At 38.0% G+C, this 22,500-nt stretch overlaps 1 protein-coding gene across 26 annotated transcripts in view; it reads left to right on the top strand.

The window, feature by feature from the left end:
- Positions 1-3,009: 3,009 nt before the first annotated feature.
- The window catches only part of LOC121881488 (putative leucine-rich repeat-containing protein DDB_G0290503), a 24,963-nt gene continuing 5,472 nt past the window's right edge, over positions 3,010-22,500 (top strand). For 3 of the 26 annotated variants that reach the window (XM_042389272.1, XM_042389271.1, XM_042389268.1), the window contains exons 1-43: positions 3,010-4,257; positions 6,599-6,694; positions 7,609-7,692; positions 8,407-8,469; positions 8,753-8,848; positions 10,211-10,285; positions 10,388-10,462; positions 10,547-10,630; positions 10,756-10,818; positions 11,870-11,920; positions 12,008-12,088; positions 13,858-13,962; positions 14,062-14,136; positions 14,682-14,744; positions 14,972-15,034; positions 15,199-15,261; positions 15,524-15,586; positions 15,673-15,735; positions 16,200-16,262; positions 16,533-16,595; positions 16,710-16,772; positions 16,851-16,913; positions 17,071-17,133; positions 17,211-17,273; positions 17,621-17,683; positions 17,770-17,832; positions 18,077-18,139; positions 18,226-18,288; positions 18,496-18,558; positions 18,676-18,738; positions 18,820-18,882; positions 19,117-19,179; positions 19,266-19,328; positions 19,560-19,622; positions 19,740-19,802; positions 19,884-19,946; positions 20,181-20,243; positions 20,330-20,392; positions 20,627-20,689; positions 20,811-20,864; positions 20,946-21,008; positions 21,169-21,231; positions 21,321-21,383. In XM_042389272.1, the coding sequence (XP_042245206.1) occupies positions 3,864-4,257; positions 6,599-6,694; positions 7,609-7,692; positions 8,407-8,469; positions 8,753-8,848; positions 10,211-10,285; positions 10,388-10,462; positions 10,547-10,630; positions 10,756-10,818; positions 11,870-11,920; positions 12,008-12,088; positions 13,858-13,962; positions 14,062-14,136; positions 14,682-14,744; positions 14,972-15,034; positions 15,199-15,261; positions 15,524-15,586; positions 15,673-15,735; positions 16,200-16,262; positions 16,533-16,595; positions 16,710-16,772; positions 16,851-16,913; positions 17,071-17,133; positions 17,211-17,273; positions 17,621-17,683; positions 17,770-17,832; positions 18,077-18,139; positions 18,226-18,288; positions 18,496-18,558; positions 18,676-18,738; positions 18,820-18,882; positions 19,117-19,179; positions 19,266-19,328; positions 19,560-19,622; positions 19,740-19,802; positions 19,884-19,946; positions 20,181-20,243; positions 20,330-20,392; positions 20,627-20,689; positions 20,811-20,864; positions 20,946-21,008; positions 21,169-21,231; positions 21,321-21,383 (3,223 nt within the window). In that variant the 5' untranslated portion in view covers positions 3,010-3,863. The remainder of the gene's footprint in view (positions 4,258-6,598; positions 6,695-7,608; positions 7,693-8,406; positions 8,470-8,752; positions 8,849-10,210; positions 10,286-10,387; positions 10,463-10,546; positions 10,631-10,755; positions 10,819-11,869; positions 11,921-12,007; positions 12,089-13,857; positions 13,963-14,061; positions 14,137-14,681; positions 14,745-14,971; positions 15,035-15,198; positions 15,262-15,523; positions 15,587-15,672; positions 15,736-16,199; positions 16,263-16,532; positions 16,596-16,709; positions 16,773-16,850; positions 16,914-17,070; positions 17,134-17,210; positions 17,274-17,620; positions 17,684-17,769; positions 17,833-18,076; positions 18,140-18,225; positions 18,289-18,495; positions 18,559-18,675; positions 18,739-18,819; positions 18,883-19,116; positions 19,180-19,265; positions 19,329-19,559; positions 19,623-19,739; positions 19,803-19,883; positions 19,947-20,180; positions 20,244-20,329; positions 20,393-20,626; positions 20,690-20,810; positions 20,865-20,945; positions 21,009-21,168; positions 21,232-21,320; positions 21,384-22,500) is intronic. The other 23 variants (XM_042389269.1, XM_042389270.1, XM_042389274.1 and 20 more) reach the window with 23 other exon arrangements.

Below are 22,500 nucleotides of genomic sequence, written 5' to 3'. Positions count from 1 at the left end.
TTTTGCGTTTAGTTTTATTTGTCAGTGTGACGGCGGGAGCCCCGACGACGACGCAGCGCTAACGAGCAAACTTTGGTTTCCATGGTGATAAAAACCCTGTTTACAGACCCGCTGAGGAGGATCTGAGACTGAATCTGGTGCCGTTTGTTTGAACTTGTTTCTTCTTCTTGAGACACTAAAACTGAATAAAAACATTGAATTCAGCTTCATGAAAAGCTGCGACACAACTCACCACCGGCTCCCTGCTGACCAGGAACCAGTTTGAACCAGTTTGAACCAGTTTGAACCAGTTTGAACCAGTTTATTTAGCAGGTAAATGATGAGAACCAGCTTGTTCTTCCTGTTAAAGGAACAAAGTGTTGAAAGAACGTGTGAAATGTTTCTGTGTTGCCATGAAAACGTTTGATTTGAAAATAAAATCCTGTTTTCTGCTTTTAGACGCTGAATCTTTTCTTATGAACATGTTTGAGATTTAAAAAGAAGGAAATCTGTTTCACTGATGTTCACACGCACGCGAGCACGTTTGTTCTCCAAAAAATACACACGAGCAAAAAAAATCTGCGTCCAAATGAAAACGCAAAAACACGACTGAAGGTCTGTCGAGAGAACGCCGGACCATCAGACAGCAATATAACGCCAACGCTGAAGCCACGTGGGCCAATAGGAAGACTGGAAGGAAAAGCTGTTTCCAGTAGATCTCCAGTAGATTTCCAGTAGCTTTCCAGTAGATTTCCAGTAGCTTTCCAGTAGATCTCCAGTAGATTTCCAGTAGCTTTCCAGTAGATTTCCAGTAGCTTTCCAGTAGATCTCCAGTAGATTTCCAGTAGCTTTCCAGTAGATTTCCAGTAGCTTTCCAGTAGATTTCCAGTAGATTTCCAATAGCTTTCCAGTAGATTTCCAGTAGATTTCCAATAGCTTTCCAGTAGATTTCCAGTAGATTTCCAATAGCTTTCCAGTAGCTTTCCAGTAGCTTTCCAGTAGATTTCCAGTAGATTTCCAGTAGATTTCCAGTAGATGTGATTGGACGAAAGGCCACAACGTGTTTGACTGGACCTTAATTATCTGATGGGATTTATTTTTAACTACTTGAGGCGGCAAAATATTCTGAACTGGAGGTTCACCTAACACAGCTTTCTTCCAGAGCTTTCAGCTGCATCTCACAGTCTTCTGTAACCTGCTCAACTGTTATCAGCTGACTGTAAAACAACCTGATCATGTGACGCCTGAGCAAAAGTCTTCCTGATACTGTCGAAAGCTTCAGGAAAAGCTGAATAAGTGAACTTTGAAGAAGCGCTCTACTCATCCATGTTATAAATGATCACAGACTGCATCTATAGTCTGGTTTATCTTGTTGCCACGTCTTCGTCATCGTCTTCGTCTTCGTCTTCGTCAGAGATCAATGATGTCAAACTGCTGACTGAAGGTTGGATCTGCATCTCAATGACCTTCATGTTTTTCATGACGTCACAACAACATTTAAAACTGAAATTTAATGAAGTAAATCTGCTTGAATATTTCACATCAAATTCAACTCTGCAGAACTAACGATTAGTTTAATTATCGTTTGTCAATCAATTGATTTGTCTACAAAATGATGTCGTTCCAGTCACAGCTGACGTCTTTAAATGTCGTTTTGTCCGACCAACAGTTATTCAGTTTATTACAGTGACACAGAAAAACTTTAATCACATTTCAGAAGCTGAAACAAATCAAACACACGATTAATCAACTAATCATATCAAAGCTTTTGATCACGTTATAAAATATGCATCATTATAGATCATAACAGCATTTGTTAAAATTAAAAATCTGCACACATGGACACATCAATGAATTTTTCATTATGAGTTACTTCTGATATTTTAAGTTCATTTTTCTGCCAGTACTTCTGTATTTTTATTAAAAGGAGGTTCCCAGTGTTCCCAGTGTTCCCAGTGTGTTAAACCAGCAGTCAGGTGTCTGTAATCATTCCTCCTGTTCATACTGGATATTAAAAGTCTGTGTGAAGCTTCATCAGTCTGAGTTCGTCATATCAGTGGATCTCTGACACATTTACAGTCTTTGTGTTTCCTGTTGAGCTGCAGGTGGAAGTTTAGTAACAAACAAAGACTGTAACGTTGAAAGATATCTACTGGATTTGACTCATTTAGACGCTGAAGCTTCATATTAGCTTCAGATAAACTTTTGTGTATTTTGTCCTCCATCACTTCCATTGTAAGGTCATTATGAAGGATCTTCTGATGGTCAGTATGAACAGCAGGAATGATTACAGCTTTAATGTTCATCTGATGACTGACTGTTGGTTTAAAACTCACTGGAAACATTGTGAACTCGTCTTTTAAGTTGGATTTTTCATGCAGGACTTTTACTTGTAATCGAGTATTTATTCATTGTTTATTTATTCATTGTTTATTATTACTGAAGTATCATTAATGATCCAAACAGTCAACAGTAAACTGACAGATCTGGATGTCAGGATTTAAACTGCTGATGTAGTTTAAAGAAACTTTTAAATCTAACTTGAACACAAACACACACACACACACACATACAAACACAAACACACACACACAAAAACACAAACACACACACACACAGACACACACACACACACACAAAAACACACACACACACACACACACAGACACACACACACAAAAACACACACACACACACACACACACACATACAAACACACACACAAAACACAAACACACACACACACACACACACAAAAACACAAACACACAAACACACACACACAAACACACACACACACACACATACAAACACACACACACACACATACAAACACACACACAAAACACAAACACACACACACACACATACAAACACACACACAAAACACAAACACACACACACACACATACAAACACACACACACACACATACAAACACACACACACACACATACAAACACACACACAAAACACAAACACACACACACAAAAACACAAACACACACACACACACACACACACGCACACATACAAACACACACACAAAAACACAAACACACACACACACACAGAGTGCTGTGCACGTGAGTGTGCTCGTGACTGTTAAGTGTGCAGATCCTCTGAGCAGCGAGGCCTTTGTGCTGCAGATTAGCCCGTTAGCTATGTCTGGTATGCTGAAGGAAATCCTGCTGAGCTGCAGAAGAAGAAGCCTCAACCTGAAACTCAAAACTACAGCACAGGGTCAGAGCTTTCAGCTGTATCACATGGTCTTCATCAGTAAACTTTGGACGAGGTTTAGATCAGAATAGTTACTGCGCTCACCTGTCAACAAACTCATCTCCATGACAACCCAGCAAACTTGACGCTGATGAAGACCATGAGATGTGGTAGAAAGCTCAAGAAAAGATGTCTGTAAAGTGTGAACAGCTTTTGGATTCATGGAGGAGCAGATTGACCTCCGATGTTAAAACAATAAAACTCAGCCAGTAGATTTAAAGATTAGTCGGCTGCTGTTTGTTGTGACACCGCTGGATGTTACCTGCAGGGACGCTCTAATGAAACACTGTCTAGGTGCATTATGGGAAATGTAGGACTCTAACTAGAGACTAAAAGTCAGGATATCTGCACCTCTGCTGCTCAGATTTGAACCTTTTTCAACAATGAACGTTCAGTCTTTCAATAAAGTAAAATAAAGAAGAAAATAAAGTTCTAATAAATGTAGTTTAATTGTAAAATGCAGGAAAAAAACATGTTTCTGAGAGAGTGGAAGCATTTATCCCTGCTGACTTTTTTTCTTTCTGCTGGCTTTCACCCAGATTAGTGAGCGTTTGTGTGTTTTTTAAGCCGTTGGACTCGTGTTCAGCAACAGGTTTTGGTTTCAGGATGAAGTCTGCTGTTGTGTTTCTGCTGCTGCTCTGTTTGTCTCCAGCCGTCAGTCAGGGACAGACGGAGCCTTCAGTCCTGCAGGTAGAGGACAGCAGCGCGGGATTAGACGATGTGACGACAAAGGCGGACGTCCCTCCGGAGCTCCCCGTCCTCTGGGACGAGCTGCGGGGGCTGAGGCGGCTGGTCCTGAGCCTGAAGGCGGAGGAGGTGGAGCGGCGTCTGGCCCTGCGCGGCGTGGAGAGCCGGCTGAGGGATGGAGAGGTGGAGGCTGAGCAGCGGCGACGCAGCCTGGATGGACTGGAGGGGAGGACGGAGACGGACCGGAAGCTGCTGACGGAGCTGAACGCTGCTCTGACGAGGAAGGTGGAGGAGCTGCAGGAGCAGAGTGCAGGTGGGTGAAGGACAGGAAGGCTGGAGACATTACGACCCTTTAATCTGAGCGTGATAACTGTGTGAAACCAGAACACAGACATCAAAGCAGAAGCTCCTCTTTACTAAGATGATGCGTTCAGGATCAGCATCAGTGAATCCACTTTGGAACCAGAGCAAAAAGTCTTTATAACTTATAACTCATTAAATTTCTGAAAGTTTTACAGCTACGTCCAAAAAACTCATGATCACTCATGATCCTTGCCAGCTGATACAGAACAATTGCAATCAGCTGATCAATCAGTTACTAAATCAATGAGAATCAATACATGTTCTGACATCAGTAACACTCAGAATGTCCCATCAGCATGTTGTTTCCCTGCAACCCTGATAATCTCCATCATTCATATGTTATTATATATCATTCATCCAGATGTGGAGGTTTGAGTTGGACTGAAAATACTCAAAGTTCTTGTATAATGTATAATGTTGTACAAAGTGTTACTGCACATGCTCAGTAGCGTCTGCCTTACACAGAACTACTCTCTGGAGACTGAAAACATGATGCTGTTATTAGTCCAAACTCTTCATGATGAAGGAACATGTCGCCCAGTGCAGCGGTGTGATCAAGCGGAAACCTCCGGGGCTGTAAAACTGCAGTTCCTTGAACGAACACTTGAGGCTCCAAAAGCGAGTCAATCCCCATAGACCCCCATGTTAAAATGTCAACTTTACAGCAGAAATAAACATGTTTACAGCCTGGTACAAACAATGGTTTTGGTCTCTAAAGCTAATTTCCTCTTTCATGACAACTGTACGGGGGGGGGGGGGGGGGATTTTTTATAACTCACCCGTTTAAATTTTATTAAGCTGTAAAGTTCTGCATAATGAAGGACATGGCTGCTTTGAGTGACAGGTCCGCCAGCCGCTAGGTGGCTTGTTTCAGCCGTTCGCCCCGCCTCTTTGCCCATTTTTGATTGGCTGGGAGTTAGACAGAGTCACGCACTGCCAATGGGGGAATTGTTGGCTCTCTGTAAATTAAAGAGTACGGTCTAGACCTGCTCTATGTGAAGATAACTTTTGTTGTGATTTGACACTATATAAATAACATTGAATTGAATTGAATTGAAAATTACAAGCCCTCCTCACAACCCAGCACACTGGGCCCACTACAGTTTGCCTACCATCCCAACTGATCAACGGAAGACGCCATAGCACTCATCCTCCACACCACGCTATCTCACCTGGACAAGAAAGGAAGCCATGTGAGATTACTGTTCATTGACCACAGGTCAGTGTTTAACACCATAGTTCCCTCCAGGCTCATCACAAAGCTATTGGATCTGGGATTAAACACCTCACTGTGCATGTGGATCCTTGACTTCCTGATGGGCAGACCCCAGGTGGTGATGGTAGGCGGACAACATCCTCTACCCTCATCCTTAACGCCAGAGCACCCAAGGGCTGCGTGTTGAGCCCCCTGCTGTACTTCCTGTACACACACGACTGTGTAGCCACTTTCGACACCAACACCATCGTTAAGTTTGCTGATGACACAGCTGATCACAGATAACTATGAAAAGGCCTACCTGAAGGAAGTAGAGGACCTGACCCGCTGATGTCAGGACAACAACCTTCTCTTGAACATCAGCAAGACAGAGGAGCTGATGGTGGACTTTAGGAAGAAGCAGGAAAGAAACTACACCCTCTTAATATCAAAGGGTCCTCGGTGGAGAGGGTTCACTGCTTCAAGTACCTCGGTGTCCACATCACCAAGGGCCTGGCCTGGGCTCTGCATACTGACTCAGTGGTCAGGAAGGCAAAGCAGAGACTGTTTCACCTCAGACACTTGAGGAAATTCCGGGTGTCCTCTCAAATACTGAGGAATTTCTACTCCTGCACCATCAAGAGCATCCTGACAGAGAACATCACAGGAAACAGCACCGAACAGGACCGCAAGGCCCTGCAAACAGTGGTTCTTTCAGCTGAACATACAGTAGGCGGTGCTCTGCCCTGCCTAAAGGACATTTACACCATAACGGCCTTTTCTCCCTTCTGCAGTTGGGAAGAAGTTACCGGATACACCAGGCTCACTGAGAGGTTCAGGAAGAGCTTCTACCCTCAGGCCACTACGATAATAAATGAGATCACTGCCTAAGACTGTCCTCCCTCCAATCATACTCATATATTTACTATTCCTGTTCCATTTAAAATCTATTTAATGAACACATTGAAGGAACTGGCTGGGTTACGTTTCACTGTGATTGTACCAATACATCTGACAAATAGGTCCTGTTTGGACTGATGTGGTTGTGACGTCGGCTCAACTTTGTTTCTGTCTCTTCGTTGTGTTTCTATCTCAGTGCAAGCAGCTGAGCTGTCAGCTGATCTGTTGTCGCTGCAGTCCAGACTGAACGCCAGCGAGAGCTCAGTGGAAGACCTGAAGATGAAGAACACAGGTGAGCCAATCAGCTGCCTGACAGTAAGTGACATCGAGATCACTTTATTTTACTCAAACAAATAATGAAATGTGTCCAGAGAATGACTGATAAGTATTAAAAATCTGTCAATTTTATTTATATTGCGCCAAATCACCACAGAAAGTGTGGTGATTTGTCTAGGCCTATAGCAGCATAACTAAGGGCTGATCCAAGGCGAGCCTGGTCGGCCCTAACTATAAGCTTTATCAAAAAGGAAACTTTTAAGCCTACTCTTAAACATAGAGAGGGTGTCTGCACCCCGGACCCAATCTGGAAGATGGTTCCACAGTCTCTGGTGGTGTCTAAGAGTCGGCTTCAAACTTTCCTTTTTGATAAAGCTTATAGTTAGGGCCGACCAGGCTCGCCTTGGATCAGCCCTTAGTTATGCTGCTATAGGCCTAGACTGCTGGGGGACTTCCCATGATGCACTGAGCTCCTCTCTCCTCCTCCTCCTCTCTATCTGTACGTATTCATGTAACATCAATGCATGTCACTAACTTTGCTTCTTCCCCGGAGTTTTTGTGCTTTCTCATCTCGCAGGAACCCTTGGGTTCTGGGCCAAGCCTTCGCGGTCCTTCGCAGTCCTGTTGGCATCCTTCCCTGGCTGCTGCTGCTGCTGCTGTTGTTGTTGTTATTGTTATGATTGTTGTTCTCCCCCCCCCCCCCCCTTTCCCTCTTTCTTTCTCTCTCTCAACCCAACCGGTCAAAGATGGCCGCCCACCTAGAGTCCGGTTCTGCTTGATGTTTCTACCCGTTAAAGGGGAGTTCTTCCTGCTGCTGATGGGGGAATGTTGGGTCTCTGTAGATTTAAGAGTTCGGTCTCAACCTGCTCTATGTGAAGAGCCCTGAGATGATTGATTGATTGATTGATGACGATGATGATGTATCTGCAGCTCTGGCCGCTGAGCTGCCATTCCTGCAGACCAGACTGAGGGCGAGTGAGAGCACAGTGGAGCAGCTGAGGAGGAAGAGCGCAGGTCATCTTCATCTTCTTCTTCTAGATTGAAAGGATAATCCCAGTTTATTACATTTATTTTTGTATTTTTGTCCATCATTTCCATCAGTAATAACAAGATTGTGACACTTTGTGAGGTTTTACGGAGCTTCATTTCCATCTTGGTCTCTTCCTGTCACACACACAGTATCCAGTTTTTAGACTGAATGATGGTTTAATGAGCTATTATGGCTTCTGTTATAGAAGAAATTATTGATAAAAAGCAAGTCATAGTGGCTCAGTGGATCACATTGCTCAAATAAAAGCTGATGATGTGTCCGTTCTGTGTTTAATATTCAGGCTATTTATTCTTTACTGAGTCAGAACCTGATACCTGAATGTTTTTGCTCTCAAGTCTCAACTCATGTCAGCTCTCACATCAGTCCAGTCTTCAGTCTTGTTTTTGGACTCAAAGTTAAGTCTCGAGTCTAAACTGCCTCATTAGTGTTCGAGGGTCAAATTGAAACGTCACTAATTATCTGAAACCTCGGTAAGAACAGCAGGTTCAAGTTGAAGCAGGAAGTTTGAGTCGTCATTTTACAGTCAGGATGACAGTTTCATGGTTGTTTTGGGATAATATGATATAAGTGAAGGAGTTTAAAGCAGCAGCTTCTGTCCAGTGTCGGAGTCATTCGTTCATTTCAGAATGAAAAGATTCAAAGATTTAAAATAGTGATTCTTTCTCTGCTGGTTTCAGTTCTAGCAGTCAGACTGTGTAACACTGAGAGTCTGATGGAGGATCTGAGGAGGCAAAACTCAGGTCAGATTCACTTTCTGTTTCCTTTCCTGCTGCGTTCGATTTAAGTTAATTATCATCATCCTGCAGCACTTTGAGACGAGTCCGTCACTGGTGAACGAGATTAAAGAGTTTATAACCTGCATCCTTCCTGCTGCAGCCGCCATCAAATAAAACAGAAAAATCAGTTTGAGCAAAGTTTTTTAGCCGCTGAACACGATGAATCATAAATCAGAAGAACGTCTCAAATATAAAAATGTCAAGTATTAAAATAAAATTATTAAATGTTTAAATGTTTCTTTTCCAGCATTCTCAGCCTCCAACAGCTCGTCTCAGTCTGCAGCGTCGGAGCTGGAGAGTCGACTGAACGTCCGTCTGGAGGAGCTGAACTCAAACACTGAAGGTGACTGAACTGATTGTCTGTTGTCATGGCAGGAAGTGATGTCATCATTACAAACCACCAGTGAGCGAGGGATCAGTCAGGCGTTTCTAGATTTATAAAGAATCTGGTATTTTCCAAACACATCTGTCGTCATCATGTTTCTGTTCCTGCAGCGTCTCCGTAACATTTTAACACCAATGAAAACAAAGTGTTTCTACGGTGGCCCGGAAAGCTCAACACGCTGCAAATGAAGTGATAAATGAGTGTTGTATGAGTGTTGTATGAGTGTTGTATGAGTGTTGTATGAGTGTTATATGAGTGTTGTATGAGTGTTGTATGAGTGTTGTATGAGTGTTGTATGAGTGTTATATGAGTGTTGTATGAGTGTTGTATGAGTGTTGTATGAGTGTTGTATGAGTGTTATATGAGTGTTGTATGAGTGTTGTATGAGTGTTGTATGAGTGTTGTATGAGTGTTATATGAGTGTTGTATGAGAGTTATATGAGTGTTGTATGAGTGTTGTATGAGTGTTGTGTTGTATGAGTGTTATATGAGTGTTATATGAGTGTTGTATGAGTGTTGTGTTGTATGAGTGTTGTATGAGTGTTGTATGAGTGTTGTATGAGTGTTGTGTTGTATGAGAGTTATATGAGTGTTATATGAGTGTTGTATGAGTGTTATATGAGTGTTATATGAGTGTTGTGTTGTATGAGTGTTGTGTTGTATGAGTGTTGTATGAGTGTTGTATGAGTGTTGTGTTGTATGAGTGTTGTATGAGTGTTGTATGAGTGTTGTATGAGTGTTGTGTTGTATGAGTGTGGTATGAGTGTTGTATGAGTGTTATATGAGTGTTATATGAGTGTTGTATGAGTGTTGTGTTGTATGAGTGTTATATGAGTGTTATATGAGTGTTGTATGAGTGTTGTATGAGTGTTGTATGAGTGTTGTGTTGTATGAGTGTTATATGAGTGTTATATGAGTGTTGTATGAGTGTTGTGTTGTATGAGTGTTATATGAGTGTTATATGAGTGTTGTATGAGTGTTGTGTTGTATGAGTGTTATATGAGTGTTATATGAGTGTTGTGTTATATGAGTGTTGTGTTATATGAGTGTTGTGTTATATGAGTGTTGTATGAGTGTTGTATGAGTGTTGTATGAGTGTTGTGTTGTATGAGTGTTGTATGAGTGTTGTATGAGTGTTGTATGAGTGTTGTATGAGTGTTGTGTTGTATGAGTGTTGTATGAGTGTTGTATGAGTGTTATATGAGTGTTGTGTTATATGAGTGTTGTATGAGTGTTATATGAGTGTTGTATGAGTGTTGTATGAGTGTTGTATGAGTGTTGTTGCAGATGTTTGTACAGATGTGGATGTTGTTGTTTCAGCTCTGCAGAGTCGACTGAACTCCCTGCAGGAACAACTGAACACGTCTGCAGATGGAGAACTGAGCTTCATACGTGGTGAGTAAATAAATCATTTACTGTTTGTTTCAGTCTCTTTCTGTCTGATCTTATTTCATTTTTAATAATTTAATGATATTTTGTTTGTCTTCTTGTTCTCAGATGAGGTGTCGGAGGTCAGAGACAGACTGAACTCCAGCCAGCTTCACCTGGACGAGCTGGAGAGACTCACTGCAGGTCACATGACACGTCATTGAAGTCGGTTTTTAAAGATTTCTCTGTTCCTTTAACAAAGTGTTTTTGTATTTTTAATGTTTTCAGATCAAACCAGTCGACTGTGGTCTGTAGAGAGTCGACTGATGGACGCAGAGAGACGACTGGACGAGCTGAAGACAGAAAACTCAGGTGAACTGATCCATAAATGTATTAATTATGATGTGAAAACATCATAGTTTATTGCAGCAGTAGTTTTCCAGATGATTGTCCAGAGAGAAAAGTTTCTGTCTGATCTTCTGATCTGAATGTTTCAGGTCTGACTGACAGACTGACCCTCGGTGAGCGACGGCTGGACGAGCTGCAGACACAAACCTCAGGTGAACAAAATAAAACTTTCTGTCATCAAACTGCAGCTGTCAGTTAATACGGAGAAGATTTGAACTCACCGACCACCTTCAACATTTTACAGCAAACTTAACGTTTCCAAAAGAGAAATTTAAAACATGTTGCATGACGACAGAATGACAGAAATAGGTTTTATTATTCTTGAAGGCTTTTGATCCTTTTTATTTAATTTTTAACATATTTTTCTCTCTCTCTTCATTATTACAATATATCTTTCTCTCTCTGTGTGAGTTTTTCTCCCTTTTTCCTGTTTTTAAACCTTTTAGTTTATAGTTAGATGTTATGTTTGCTCGTAACATCATTTGTATGTATGTTTGTTTGTTGCTTGTATGTTTGAGAGCTGTTTATCTGTTTGTGTGTTTTGTTGATTGTTTTGTGTTGTTTGCTAAATTCTTCTTCTTATTGTTGTTTATTTATTTATTTGTTGTTTTCGGGATGGTGCATCTCAAGAGTTTTATCCTCAAATTAAATCTCAAATAAAATACATTTCCAGTCATGATGACGTGCAGATTTATCTAAACGTGGAGGGAAAAAAGAAATAGTTTTTATGCTCCGTCTCAATTTGCACATAAAGAACCGGAGTGAAAACACCAGAAAATCACTGAATCTGTAAAAAGTGTTTCCTGTCTGAGGTGTAACAGACTGAGTGAATAAATGATGACATCATGAATCATGTGACTTAAACGTCACTGAAGAGCTGAAAACATCAGATCTGTGTGAAGCGATGATGAGGAGACTGTAACCTTCCTCACATCAACACATGAAACTAACAGAAACGTCATATTTCCATCATGTTCTCCATCGTTTGAGCTTTGACTGTCGCTCTTTTAATGACGTCGTCTCGTTGTGTCTCTTCTTCTTCTTCTGCGACGGTTTAACGGCACCGACTGGAGAATTAGTTTATCTGCTGATATTCACACAACAGCAGGATGGAAACAAACATTCAGGACATTTTCCTTAAATCATTGTCTGGATGGAAACTTGAACATCATGTTTGAAATAATAACGAGGTGTTTGTTTCAGAGAGGATGTTTGTTCTGTCAGCTCTGAACAGCAGAGAGACAGAAACCGCAGGTGAGACGACGTCCAGCTGAACTCTGTCTGATGATTTTATGTTTTGGATTCACGTGAACGACGGATGATTTTCTGTTTGGCTCTCAGCTGTCAGCAGCTCAGCGACTCTGGAAGAAAATCTGTCGGCTGTGAAGAGTCGACTACAGCAGCTGGAGACGAACAACACAGGTTTTACACAACTGGGGCTGCAAATAATGATTATTGATGTTTTCTCTATTAATCATTTAATGCACAAAATGTCAAAAAGTTGTGAAAAATTGCTCATCAAAATTTTTCAGAGCTCAGAATGATGTCTTCAGATGTCTTGTTTTGTTCGACCAAAAGTCCAGAACCCAAAAAGATTCAAATTATAATCATATAAAACGGAGAAAAGCACAAATTTTTTTTGTCATTTTTGCTTGAAAAATACCTGAAACAATTATTCAGTTGAAATCAAAATAGTTGCAGATTAATTTTCTGTCAATCAACTGATCAATTAATCGACTAATCATTTCAGCTTTATATACAACAAGTTCAATACAACATCCAGCTAATTGGCTTCTTTAAATACAGTCAGATGTTTGTTAATCTTAATGAAATTATCTTGAATTACGAACACGATCAGCTGTCATGTGATTGGCTGAGTGCTGATCATGTGATTGGACTCATGATGTTGCTGCATTTAAAACTTAAACATATTCAAACTGCACAAAAACATAAAGCAGATCAGTCATTTGAGGATAATCCATAATTCCAGCTGTATGTGTATGTATGTATAAGATGCAACATGTGACACATTTTAGTGTTTGACGGTTTTCTATCAAAGTGACATCATTAATCACCATGATAATGGTTTCAATGGTCTAAAAACAGTCACAAACTTTTACTCAAATTTATCTCTTTGGCTCAAAATGTCCTAATTGTATAAAACTATATGAGCTAATTCATAGTGTATAAGATTTCACTTTCACTTAATTGATTAAAATTTAATGACATTTTGATATTTTCACCAGCAATTTCAGAGTATTCCTCACTGCAAGCTGAAAGTCTGACTTTATTCTTGAAATATGTTTATATTTCTTTTTTTTAATTTTCTTTTTATTTGCCGTTTTCACATACATTCTGCTTACAACTGGTACACAATGACGTATTCTCTTCTCCATTCCTAATATTATAATATTATTCATTTAAACATGACAGTCTTCCTTAGTTTCTTACTTTGGATCCAGATAGAGAACAACTGTGCCTACTCATACATATCAAGAGGAAAAGTAAAATAAAATAAAATATAGAATATATTATTCATATACCTATGGCTATATATCCATACATGGATACATATACACATGTCCAAAGCACAACAGTTATTCACAATCTTCCATACCTCATGGCCAGTTGAATTAACAGAGTTCTACCATGTGATCGATTATGCAGATATTATGAAATAGAATAAAATTAACAAAAACAAACAAACAAACCAAAAAAACCCCCAAAAAAACAGAACCTTTCAACATCTGTAGCTATGAAATATGAACTAGGGGTCTTTGTTCCTATGATGTACATCTCAGATAAAGTCTAATCTAGTTGGTTTTATGTACTCTATCCAATTTTCCCAAATTCTTTCAAATCTGTCCCTCTCCAGTCTCACAGAGAAAGTTAACTTTTCCATCCCATATATATTGTGCATAACCTCAACCCAGTCCTCGACCTTAGGTACCTCATTCTTCAACCACTTTCTGGTAATCACTTTTTTACTTGCAATCAGCATTGTTCTGTAAATATAAATATGTTTATATTTCATGCAAAGTAACAGCAAGTTTGGAACAGAGTCAGTTTTTAGCTAAAGGAGAGACAGATGTACAAAGAGAAACAGATTCAGACTGAAACTGTGAAGGATCCAACCAGGTTCCCTGAGGAACTCCTTTTATAAACATCGAACTCTGAACGGTTTCCTGCAGAGCTGCAGGTGAGACTGAGAGTCAGCGAGAAACAGCTGGAGGGTCAGGAGGTCAGACTGAACTCTGCAGAGAGTCTCATGCAGCGGCTGCAGACTGACACCGCAGGTAACCGAGTGCCTGAAGAAAGACTGAAACATGTAAATATATATAAACTGATGAACAGAAATAAACATCAACAGTTTATTTTCACATTTCTGGTTTCAGATCAAACATCCAAACTGATGAGAAAACTGAACACGACTGAGAGTCTGCTGAACAGACTGACGACTGAAAACACAAGTAACACACTGATTTTTTTTTTAAACTGTAGATTTGTATCTGTTGTGGAAGTTATATAAAATATAACATTTAAATATATGTATTTTTAATAAAATCAAACTGTTTAAGTAAAAAAAAAAACATGTTTGCAAAGAGAAACGTACAGATACAGATTTATGTGTGGTATCCATAATCTGCCAGTTTCAGAGAAGAGATATTTACATGACTATGTTTGAATAGTGAGTACTTCCTGTCTGACACGAGGTCAAAGTGAGTAGAATCATCACACATGATGATGATAGTTTAACAATACTGCAGATCAATCCAAGCACAGCTCATTCACTACGTTTGATAAAATATTGTTATTTACTTACTGTCATTTTCCTCTTAAGCTTCTTTTTTTCCCCTCTCCAATTACTTTATGACTATTTTCAGTTCTTACATGCACTAATGTCCATTTGCCTCCTCCAGGGAGCACTGTGGGGTGAAGAAAAATGTTAAAGTCTAAACAGTCATTTGTAGTTGGTAATCACTCATCAATCAGATAAAAACTTTTTACTCCACAGAGTTGGAGGTCAGACTGAGAGTCAGTGAGGAACAGCTGGAAGATCTGAAGTCAGAAAACACAGGTAACACACTGTAGGTTTGAGAGTATTACCTGATTTATTTCTGTATTTTATAACATACAAAAATGAAGTTCATACAAAGTAGCAGAAAGTTTGGAAAAGAATGAAATTTTTGGATTGGTTTGTTGAGAGAAACTTTAATTGATTCTTCCGACTGAAATTATGGAGGATCCAACATGGTTCCCTGAGGAACTCCTTTGAAAACATTAATAATGGTTTTGTTTTTTCAGTTCAGTCTGTTCAACTTTCCTTGATGGAGTCCAGACTGACAGACAGCCACAACAACACTACAGGTAGATTTATGTTTACTGTCATAATTTATTTAGAACAACTGGTAATTATTTATTGATCAAGCAGCTGGAGACTCACAGTTCAGGTAACATCATCAACTCTTCAACATGGTTTAATTAATCATTCATTAATCAGTTAAACTGATCATGAATCATATCCTGTCCAGCTCTGGAGGTCAGACTGAGTCTCAGTGAGGAACAGCTGGAAGATCTGAAATCAGAAAACACAGGTAACACACTGAAGGGTTAAAACTGTAGATTTATTTTTATTTGTTGTATAAAAAATATGAAACTTATACAAAGTGACAGAAAGTTTGAAAAACAGTCAAACGTTCGATCTCAAACTAACAGGTTTTGGAGAGAAACATGTTTGGTTCTTCAGACTGAGACTGTTGAGGCTCCACAAGGTTCCCTGAGGAACTCCTTTTATTGTTCTTGTAATCTTTCTGACTTTATCATCTTTTAAAGTTTGTGATAATTTTGTTGTTTCAGTTCAGTCTGATAAACTTTCCTTCATGGAGTCCAGACTGACAGACAGCTACAACAACACAACAGGTAGATTTATGTTTACTGTCATATTTTCATTAATGCAAGTGGTTAATTATCTATTAATCAATCAGATAAAAACTTTTACTCCATAGAGTTGGCGGTCAGACTGAGAGTCAGTGAGAAACAGCTGGAAGATCTGAAGTCAGAAAACACAGGTAACACACTGAAGGGTTAAAACTAACAATAGTTTAATATTTTGGGTTTTATAAAAAAAATTTAACTCATACAAGAGGCAGGAAGTTTGAAAAAGACTCAAAGTTTTTTTTCTCAAACAAAAAGTTTGCAGATTGAAACTATGGAGGATCTAACACGTTTCCCTGAGGAACTCCATTATAAACATTTAAGACGGTTCTTGTAGGAACCTTACAATTTTAATTGATAGTAATTATATGTTTTAACTTATTACAGGACAGATTATTATCTTGATGTTTTTATATTTGGAAGTAGAAATTTGTTTGTAATGATTTTATGGTTTCAGTTCAGTCTGACAAACTTTCCTTCATAGAGTCCAGATTGACAGACAGTCACAATATTTTTATTAAGATGACTGGAATGGTTTTCATTAATGCAAGTGGTAATTATTTATTAATCAATCAGATAAATACTTTTTACTCCACAGAGTTGGAGGTCAGACTGAGAGTCAGTGAGAAACAGCTGGAAGATCTGAAGTCAGAAAATACAGGTAACACACCGAAGGGTTAAAACTAAATGAATAATAGATTTATTTATAGTAGATTTATTTTATTTGTTTTATAAAAAATATGAAATTTGTAAAAAAAAAAATAAATAAATAAAAAAATGACAATGTTTGGAAAAGAGTCAAAGTTTTTATCTGAAACAAAAAGTTCAGAGTGAAACATTTATTGATTGTTCAGTCTGAAACTGTGGAGGATCCAACATGGTTCCCTGAGGAACTCCGTCATAAACATTAATGATGGTTTTGTTGTTTCAGTTCAGTTTGATAAACTTTCCGTCATGGAGTCCAGACTGACAGGATGCCACAACAACACTACAGGTGGCTCTTTACACTTTTATAACACTTGTATTATTTATTTGATCGACATGGGCTTTACTGAGGAGTTTAAATGTCAGTAAATGTGTAAATAAATAACATCTGATTATTGAGCAGCTCTGGAGATCAGACTGAGATCTACTGAGACACAGCTGGAGCAGCTGGAGACTCTCAGTTCAGGTATCATTAACTCTTCAACATGGCTTAATTAATTATCAATTAATCAATTAAATTAAACATGAATCATTTCCTGTCCAGCTCTGGAGGTCAGACTGAGAGTCAGTGAGGAACAGCTGGAAGAACTGAAGTCAGAAAACACAGGTAACACACTAAAGGTTTTAAACTAAGTGTAGGTTTATAAATGTTATGTGTATAAAGTGAAAGTTTATGACAGAGTGAAACATGAAACAGTGAAGGATCCAACATGGTTCCCTGAGGAACTCTGGTATGAACATTAATGACGGTTTTGTTGTTTTAGTTCAGGCTGATAAACTTTCCTTCATGGAGTCCAGACTGACAGAAAGCCACAACAACACTACAGGTAGTTTTATGTTTACTGTCATATTTTGAACACGTGGTAATTATTTATTAATCAGATAAATAAATGTTACTCCACAGATTTGGAGGTCAGACTGAGAGTCAGTGAGGAACAGCTGGATGATCTTGAGGCTGAAAACACAGGTAACACACCGAAGGGTTAAAACTAACTGTAGATTTATTTTTATTTGTTTTATAAAAAAATATGAAAGTCATACAAAGTGACAGAAAGTTTGAAAAAGAGTCAAAGTTTTTACCTGAAACAAAAAGTTTGCAGAGTGAAACATTTATTGATTGTTCAGTCTGAAACTGTGGAGGATCCAACATGGTTCCCTGAGGAACTCCGTCATAAACATTAAAGACAGTTCTTGTAGGAACCTCTGTAATTTTAATTGATAGTAATTATATGCTTTAACATATTTGAGGACATACTATTATCTTGCTGTTTTTATATTTGAAAGTAGACATTTTTGATGATTTTGTTGTTTCAGTTCAGTCTGATAAACTTGCCTTGATGGAGTCCAGACTGACAGAAAGCCACAACAACACCACAGGTGGATTTATGTTTACTGTCATATTTTTATTAAGATGAGTGGCAATTAGTTATCAATCAATCAGATAAATACTTTTTACTCCACAGAGTTGGAGGTCAGACTGAGAGTCAGTGAGAAACAGCTGGAAGATCTGAAGTCAGAAAACACAGGTAACACACAGGGTTTAAGCTAACTGTAGATTTATTTTGTTTTATAAAAAAATATGAAATTCGTAAAAAAAAAAAAAAAAAAAAAAAAGTGATAAAGTTTGGAAAAGAGTCACAGTTTTTATCTGAAACAGAAAGTTTGCAGAGTGAAACATTTATTGATTGTTCAGTCTGAAACTGTGGAGGATCCAACATGGTTCCCTGAGGAACTCCATCCTAAACATTAATGATGGTTTTGTTGTTTCAGTTCAGTTTGATAAACTTTCCTTCATGGAGTCCAGACTGACAGACAGCCACAACAACACTACAGGTAGATTCACATTAAGTGTCATATTTTCATTAATACAAGTTGTAATTATTTATTAATGAATCAGACAAATACATTTTACTCCACAGAGTTGGAGGTCAAACTGAGAGTCCATGAGAAACAGCTGGAAGAACTGAAGTCAGAAAACACAGGTAACACACCGAAGGGTTAAAACTAACTGTAGATTTATTTTTATGTTTCATAAAAAAACATGAAATTCATACAAAGTGACAGAAATTTCGAAAAAGAGTCAAAGTTTTTATTTGAAACTTGATTGTTCAGTCTGAAACTGTGGAGGATCCAACATGGTTCCCTGAGGAACTCCATCATAAACATTAATGATTATTTTGTGTTTTCAGTTCAGTTTGATAAACTTTCCTTCATGGAGTCCAAACTGACAGAAAGCCACAACAACACAACAGGTTGATCCTTACACTTTTATCAACACCTTTGTATTATTTATTTGATTGACATGGGCTTTATTGAGAAGTTTAAATGTCAGTAAATGTGTAAATAAATAACATCTGATTATTGAGCAGCTCTGGAGGTCAGATTGAGATCAACTGAGACACAGCTGGAGCAGCTGGAGACTCTCAGTTCAGGTAACATCATTAAGTATTCAACATGGTTTAATTAACTATCAATTAATCAATTAAATTAAACTTGAATCATATCCTGTCCAGCTCTGGAGGTCAGACTGAGAGTCAGTGAGGAACAGCTGGAAGATCTGAAAGCTAAAAACACAGGTAATACACTAAAGGGTTAAAACTAACTGTAGATTTATTTTTATTTGTTTTATACAAAATATGAAAGTCATACAAGGTGACAGAAAGTTTGGAAAAGAGTCAAAGTTTTTATCTGAAACAGAAAGTTTGCAGAGTGAAACATTTATTGATTGTTCAGTCTGAAACTGTGGAGGATCCAACATGGTTCCCTGAGGAACTCCGTCATAAACATTAATGATGGTTTCTTTGTTTCAGTTCAGTCTGATAAACTTTCCTTCATGGAGTCCAGACTGACAGACAGCCACAACAACACATCAGGTAGATTCACATTAAGTGTCATATTTTCATTAATACAAGTTGTAATTATTTATTAATGAATCAGACAAATACATTTTACTCCACAGAGTTGGAGGTCAAACTGAGAGTCCATGAGAAACAGCTGGAAGATCTGAAGTCAGAAAACACAGGTAACACACCAAAGGGTTAAAACTAACTGTAGATTTATTTTTATTTGTTTTACACAAAATATTAAATTCATACAAAGTGACAAAGTTTGAAAAAGAGTCAAAGTTTTTATCTGAAACAAAAAGTTGCCGAAAGAAACTTGTATTGATTGTTCAGTCTGAAACTGTGGAGGATCCAACATGGTTCCCTGAAGAACTCCATTATAAACATTAATGATTATTTTGTGTTTTCAGTTCAGTTTGATGAACTTTCCTTCATGGAGTCCAAACTGACAGAAAGCCACAACAACACTACAGGTTGATCCTTAAACTTTTATTAACACCTTTGTATTATTTATTTGATTGACATGGGCCTTATTGAGAAGTTTAAATGTCAGTAAATGTGTAAATAAATAACATCTGATTATTGAGCAGCTCTGGAGGTCAGATTGAGATCTACTGAGACACAGCTGGAGCAGCTGGAGACTCTCAGTTCAGGTAACATCATTAACTATTCAACATGGTTTAATTAACTATCAATTAATCAATTAAATTAAACTTGAATCATTTCCTGTCCAGCTCTGGAGGTCAGACTGAGAGTCAGTGAGGAACAGCTGGAAGATCTGAAAGCTAAAAACACAGGTAACACACTAAAGGGTTAAAACTAACTGTAGATTTATTTTTATTTGTTTTATACAAAATATGAAAGTCATACAAGGTGACAGAAAGTTTGGAAAAGAGTCAAAGTTTTTATCTGAAACAGAAAGTTTGCCAAGTGAAACATTTATTGATTGTTCAGTCTGAAACTGTGGAGGATCCAACATGGTTCCCTGAGGAACTCCGTCATAAACATTAATGATGGTTTCTTTGTTTCAGTTCAGTCTGATAAACTTTCCTTCATGGAGTCCAGACTGACAGACAGCCACAACAACACTACAGGTAGATTCACATTAAGTGTCATATTTTCATTAATACAAGTTGTAATTATTTATTAATGAATCAGACAAATACATTTTACTCCACAGAGTTGGAGGTCAAACTGAGAGTCCATGAGAAACAGCTGGAAGATCTGAAGTCAGAAAACACAGGTAACACACCAAAGGGTTAAAACTAACTGTAGATTTATTTTTATTTGTTTTATACAAAATATGAAAGTCATACAAGGTGACAGAAAGTTTGGAAAAGAGTCAAAGTTTTTATCTGAAACAGAAAGTTTGCCAAGTGAAACATTTATTGATTGTTCAGTCTGAAACTGTGGAGGATCCAACATGGTTCCCTGAGGAACTCCGTCATAAACATTAATGATGGTTTCTTTGTTTCAGTTCAGTCTGATAAACTTTCCTTCATGGAGTCCAGACTGACAGACAGCCACAACACCACCACAGGTAGATCTTTATACTTTTATTAACACCTTTGTATCATTTATCTGATTGATTGGGCTTTACTGAGGAGTTTAAACCTAGACTCAGAAAATGTATAAATAAATAAAATCTGATTATTGAGCAGCTCTGGAGGTCAGACTGAGATCTACTGAGACACAGCTGGAGACTCTCAGTTCAGGTAACATTATTAACTCTTCAACATGGCTTAATTAATCATTAATTAAACTGTTTAATTAAACATGAACCATTTCCTGTCCAGCTCTGGAGGTCAGACTGAGAGTCAGTGAGAGACAGCTGGAAGATCTGAAAACAGAAAACACAGGTAACACACTAAAGGGTTAAAACTACATGTAGATTTATGAATTTTATCTGTGTAAAGTGACAGAAAGTTTGTGACAGAGTGAAACATGAAACTGTGGAGGATCTAACATGGTTCCCTGAGGAACTCCTTCTTAACATTAATGATGGTTTTGTTGTTTCAGTTCAGTTTGATAAACTTTCCCTCATGGAGTCCAGATTGACAGAAAGCCACAACAACACTGCAGGTAGATTTATGTTTACTGTCATATTTTCATTAAGTTACAAATACTTATTAATCAATCAATCAATCAGATAAATACTTTTTACTCCACAGAGTTGGAGGTCAGACTGAGAGTCAGTGAGGAACAGCTGGAAGATCTGAAGTCAGAAAACACAGGTAACACACACACAGGGTTAAAACTAACTAATCTAACTGTAGATTGATTTTTATGGATTGGATATATATGTATGTGTATATATATATATATATATATATATATATATATATATATATATATATATATTCATTTTATTTTTTTTTAAATAAAATACATACTATATATGTATTATATGTAGTCTACTATAATAAACTTTGGTTATCCCCACCAACACCATCAAATATCACAATGATAATATTTATCAGGTTAGTAATAATAAGATACACAAATAGAAGAGATCAAGTTTATTATTATTATTATTATTAGTAGTAGTGGTAGTAGTGGTAGTAGTAGTAATAGTAGTAGTGGTAGTAGTAGTAGTAGTAGTAGTAGTAGTAGTAGTGGTAGTAGTGGTAGTAGTAATAATAGTAGTAGTAGTAGTAGTAGTGGTAGTAGTAGTAGTGGTAGTAGTAGTAGTAGTAGTAGTAGTAGTGGCAGTAGTAATAATAGTAGTAGTAGTAGTAGTAGTAGTGGTAGTAGTAGTAGTGGTAGTAGTAGTAGTAGTGGTAGTAGTGGTAGTAGTAATAATAGTAGTAGTAGTAGTAGTAGTAGTGGTAGTAGTAGTAGTAGTGGTAGTGGTAGTAGTGGTAGTAGTAGTAGTGGTAGTGGTAGTAGTGGTAGTAGTAGTAGTAGTAGTAGTAGTAGTAGTGGTAGTAGTAGTAGTAGTAATAATAGTAGTAGTAGTAGTAGTAGTAGTGGTAGTAGTAGTAGTAGTGGTAGTGGTAGTAGTGGTAGTAGTAGTAGTAGTAGTAGTAGTAGTGGTAGTAGTAATAATAGTAGTAGTAGTAGTAGTAGTGGTAGTAGTAGTAGTGGTAGTAGTAGTAGTAGTAGTAGTAGTAGTAGTGGTAGTAGTGGTAGTAGTAATAATAGTAGTAGTAGTAGTAGTAGTGGTAGTAGTAGTAGTAGTAGTAGTAGTAGTAGTGGTAGTAGTAGTAGTAATAGTAGTAGTAGTAGTAGTAGTAGTGGTAGTAGTAGTAGTAGTGGTAGTGGTAGTAGTGGTAGTAGTAGTAGTAGTAGTGGTAGTAGTAGTAGTAGTAGTAGTAGTGGTAGTAGTAGTAGTAGTAATAATAGTAGTAG

Source organism: Thunnus maccoyii, chromosome 16 (genome assembly GCF_910596095.1).
Source record: "Thunnus maccoyii chromosome 16, fThuMac1.1, whole genome shotgun sequence".
NCBI lineage: Eukaryota > Metazoa > Chordata > Actinopteri > Scombriformes > Scombridae > Thunnus > Thunnus maccoyii.
Note: the sequence above shows the minus strand (reverse complement) of the source record. Positions and strands in the feature narration are given on the sequence as shown.